The 4,422-nt window shown below is 34.2% G+C and overlaps 1 protein-coding gene across 1 annotated transcript; it reads left to right on the forward strand.

Annotated features, from left to right (window-relative positions):
* Positions 1-1,022: 1,022 nt before the first annotated feature.
* LOC110444698 (delta-like protein 1) lies at positions 1,023-4,407 on the forward strand (the record flags this gene model as incomplete). The annotated part of the gene is made up of 6 exons (XM_021489062.1): positions 1,023-1,064; positions 1,916-2,027; positions 2,266-2,376; positions 3,170-3,280; positions 3,744-3,854; positions 4,297-4,407. Coding segments are annotated over exons 2-6 (487 nt in total), but the record flags the coding sequence as incomplete, so codon positions are not given.
* Between the last annotated feature and the right edge of the window lie 15 nt (positions 4,408-4,422).

Raw genomic sequence — 4,422 nt, forward strand, 5'->3', positions numbered from 1 at the left:
CGGCACATATATAAATTGAGAGGCCAGCGCTGGGGGACTCGACATTTCATCAACGTGCAAGGGTTGAGAAAATTGTTCGAATGACAAAACCTTACAACAGTGTGTGATAAGCTGTTTAACATCTATATACGACTATCGTATACCTGTGCAATTCATAAAAAGTCTACTAAATATCTTATCTTTTAAATGACTTCTAGGCTCAATGATCATCGAGCTCCTTGGTCTATGACGAACGTTAATAAATAGATTTTAGCGGAGAAATACCATGAACCTTTTAACTTAGCAGAAAGATGTTTTTAAATCAATATTATCATCACTGCTTCTCCAAATGTACATTTACGTTTAAAATGATATTATATTTACATTATTTCCCCATTTATTTAAACATTGTTTATGACAAAAAACAAATCTTCCGCGTATCACGTTTTTGTGGATACTATTTCTAGTTACCTGGCGCGCGGAGACGTTTTAAAAAACAAACAAAAAATCTTTTCTCAAGATGTTCATGATAACCCATGATGATGAATGTATCATGCTACCGGTAAGTGGTATAAAGTTGTATATAGATGATAATCCACTATACATCTTACTGCAAATCAATTTGGTTATTTGTTGCTTAGCAAAATGTTAAAAAAAATATATTATGTTTTTCAAATATTCAAAATGACTTTCTTTAACTTTCATTTTTAGTTTAATTCTATATTTGCAAAGTACGTGTACATCTTTTTGATTCTGTTTTATAAAAACATCAACAATAGAAGACGCAGATAAAACTGCCATGGTACATGTACTGTTAGAATTTAATGTTAACAAAACTACAGACTAACTGTATACATCAAAACAAAACAAAACAAAACCATGAAAGATAGGAAAGCCAACTATTTATTTTAATATGTTTTATAGTGTGCAGTTCCTACGAAAATGACAAACGAAGATCACCATTTTTAGCAAGGACGCAAGCTTACAGCTTCCTGCAAAGACACGTGAACACTTTGGACAGAAGGAGTTTGTATAGTTGTAACTCCAATGAATATTACTGTGAATCTCACAAAACAGAATGTTACGTAAGTACTACACTACGGTGTATATAGACATCACAACCGCATCAATGCTGTCAATTAATTACGTTTACAACATAAAATAGTGTACCTACCGAGTGAATTTTACAAAGGTGACAGAGCGGGCTTTCCGGCTACCTGTATTTCATACAATATTCCATTATGAACAAGGGTTATACCATAATACTGCTTTGATGTTTTTGATTATTCTTAGGCTCTTTGTCCTTATTCCGATTCTCCCGCTGAGATTATGTCTATACTTGGATTCGATCTGGAGTACCAAAGCGGTGGTTGTCGATGTAGACACCTAACCTTCTGGTACACCTGATCATTTTACTCTCGCACTATCTTATTGACCTCTTTGTTATGTTTCTCTTGTTCATATTTCCCCCTAGTTTACATTGTAATCCATTATTGAGTTGTTATGATATTTTGTTTTGCAGTTTAATATTCTCTAAAATAGTTTGCGGACTTTCTGGTGTATGATTATCAAGCTGGCGGACTGGATAAGAACTGATTCCGAATATTTGAAATATTTGAACGAGTTTTTGTTTTTGTTTTTGTTTTAGTGTCCTCGTGCAAAGGTCCTATGGAAACAGGTGCTAATTGAGATGTCGGTGAATAGAAAATGAAAAAATTAAAGTCTCGAGTGTTGCAATAGGGGCAGCAGATCAATTTTAGTTTGTTTTGTATGGCCCTAAACAGCAGCGACATAAACGTATTTGCAGTGGCTGAACATATGCCGCAACTTACGTAACATACAACCAACGACATACAGCAGATCGTGTAACTACATAATAATTTGCGATGAATATTGGTAGTCATGTATATGATAAGGTTGTATTGTTTGTCATCAGACGTACTCGGAGACGGTACGCGAGACTAGATGTAGGTCCGTCCATTGTTCTAGTGGCTACACCTGTTACATGTCCAACCCGTGTCCAGCTCATCACACCACTGCCTGCTCCGGTATGATAACCCTACTCCCAGCCCCTCTACAGATATTCAAAAATGAAATTATTTGGAGGTTTCTTTTTTTTTTATCGTTAAAAATAAAAAATAAATATAATGGAATTTATTGGTGTTTTGCAAGCAGTGAGACGGGGGTCATTATAACGAACTATATGCTGTTGTGTTCGTATTCTTCTCTTCTGTTTTCATAATGATACAATGTTATTGTAAGTGAATATATTTTTCTTTTCAAAAGCTAACGCTTGTCTAGCGTTACCATGCAAGAACCGCGGCACGTGCAGAACGATAGGCCACTCTTACACATGCCAATGTGCATCCGGGTACTATGGACAGAACTGTGAATACGGTAATTTGGAGATAAATATCCACTCATTAATTTTGACTAGAGGTACATGTATCTAGCTTTATGCTTGTGTGACACTTTAATTACAATTATTTTAGGAAAATATGGCAATCTCGAATCAATAAAGCAGAATTTTTGGCATGTAAATGCATTTATAAATACAAAAATACTTTCAATATTTGAATATATAAAGAAGGAATGGTTGGTGTAATTTAATATATCTTTTCGATCAAATAAAATATTATTGTTATTGTCATAAATGAGAATGAAAGAATGAATGATTTTGAGTTTGAGAGAAGAAAAGAAAAAGAGAGAGAGAATGAAGGCTATATTATGTAAGAGGGATGATCCCGGGGCACCCAAACTTGGGCATCCCTCCCAAAGATGCTGGGGAAATAAAATACAATTTGAACCTTAAAAAAAAAAGAAAAAAAAAAAAACGAATCAGATTTTAATTTTTCGTCTTTGCCTCCAAATTTTATATGTATTTTATTTATTTTACAACAAATATATTTCCAGCTTCCCATTTCTAATCGAACAATATTATGTGATACAAAGAATACATTCTATACAAATATAATATTACAAATGTTTGATATGTTTTTCAAAATAAATTATGATTTCATACCTGTAGTTACACATTTAAGCTGAAATAATCTCGTCATGGTTGCAGTTTTGTAATAGGGTCATTTGCATTTTTCATCAATACTTCTTTTAGATACTTAAATATTGACTTTGTTTATTAAGTTGTGTTCTTTTAAATGATTTTTTATTTAAGATGTTTGTTTACTGACAGCGGATGCGTGTTTATCTAGACCTTGTGTCAATGACGGGAGGTGTAACCGTGTTGGGTCGTCCTACAGCTGTTCGTGTTCAGTCCAATTCACAGGCAAACATTGCGAGCAAAGTACGGAAATTTAACCCAAATCGTTATTAATAAATTTCACATTCGAAATTTTCATATCAAACCCCTTTTAAAACTGACTTCTGTCCTTTTGATGCATTTTCATCACATCTAACAAATGTCAACTTAATCATCATATTTCGACATTACTTGTAGCACATAATTCAAAAAAGGACTTTTTTGTTTTTAAATCGAATTGAACAGATTAATCAAATGAGGCTAAAATTTAATGTTGTCATAGATGTATATATAGATACATTTTAGAGAGCTGTTGTACCACAACTGTTTTAAAAATATTACTGGCACACACATTTCAGCCCTAGTTTTTATGTTCAATTAACTTCATAAAGATAATTTCTCAACAAAATGTTTTCTGTATTTCTTAACTGTGATTGGAAGATACATATAATTAACGAGTTGAAATAGACAAAGGAGAAATATGAGAAATGTCCTGACCTTTTTACAGAAACACCGTGCTATGGGCCACCTTGTATGAATGGGGCGACGTGTCGAGTCGTCGGTACAGCCTACACTTGTATATGCAAGTCGGGTTTTTACGGACAGAACTGTGCAGATGGTGAGTCTTAATAAGGTAGTTGATAGATTTATCTAATACAATTGTCGCATTTCTTTATTTCACACCTTCTTTATTTCTAACAGTAAGATCCAGTTAAATCGTCATATAAGTAGTTACTCGATGGCCAATATGGTTGCTGTCTCGTCGGCTTTATATTGGGATGCATATATTGGCTTTGTGTTCTTATATCCCTCAACCCAGGGCATCAGCCGACTACGTCTTGGTTTTTTCGATCAGATTTTATTCCATAACGCCATGCGACATTTAATTTCCAATTGCATCTTGTTTTAATCGTCATATTTGTGTAACCTGACGCTATATCGATTCACTGTGTCCCATGTCCGTAAGGTTATTGGAAGCTGTTTGGTATTCATTTATGAACGTCCATAGTTTGTAATTTAATTGGAGCCTAATTAATTTACCTACATTTGTTACCATAAAGTTGATGGTTGTTTGAACAATCCTTGTCGGAATGGCGGTACCTGTACCAGACAGGGAGATAACTACAGCTGTGTCTGTCCCCATAACACCGCGGGCAGGAATTGTGAACAAGGTAGGTTCAAAGAAT

Source organism: Mizuhopecten yessoensis, unplaced genomic scaffold, assembly GCF_002113885.1.
Source record: "Mizuhopecten yessoensis strain PY_sf001 unplaced genomic scaffold, ASM211388v2 hete_36163100, whole genome shotgun sequence".
NCBI lineage: Eukaryota > Metazoa > Mollusca > Bivalvia > Pectinida > Pectinidae > Mizuhopecten > Mizuhopecten yessoensis.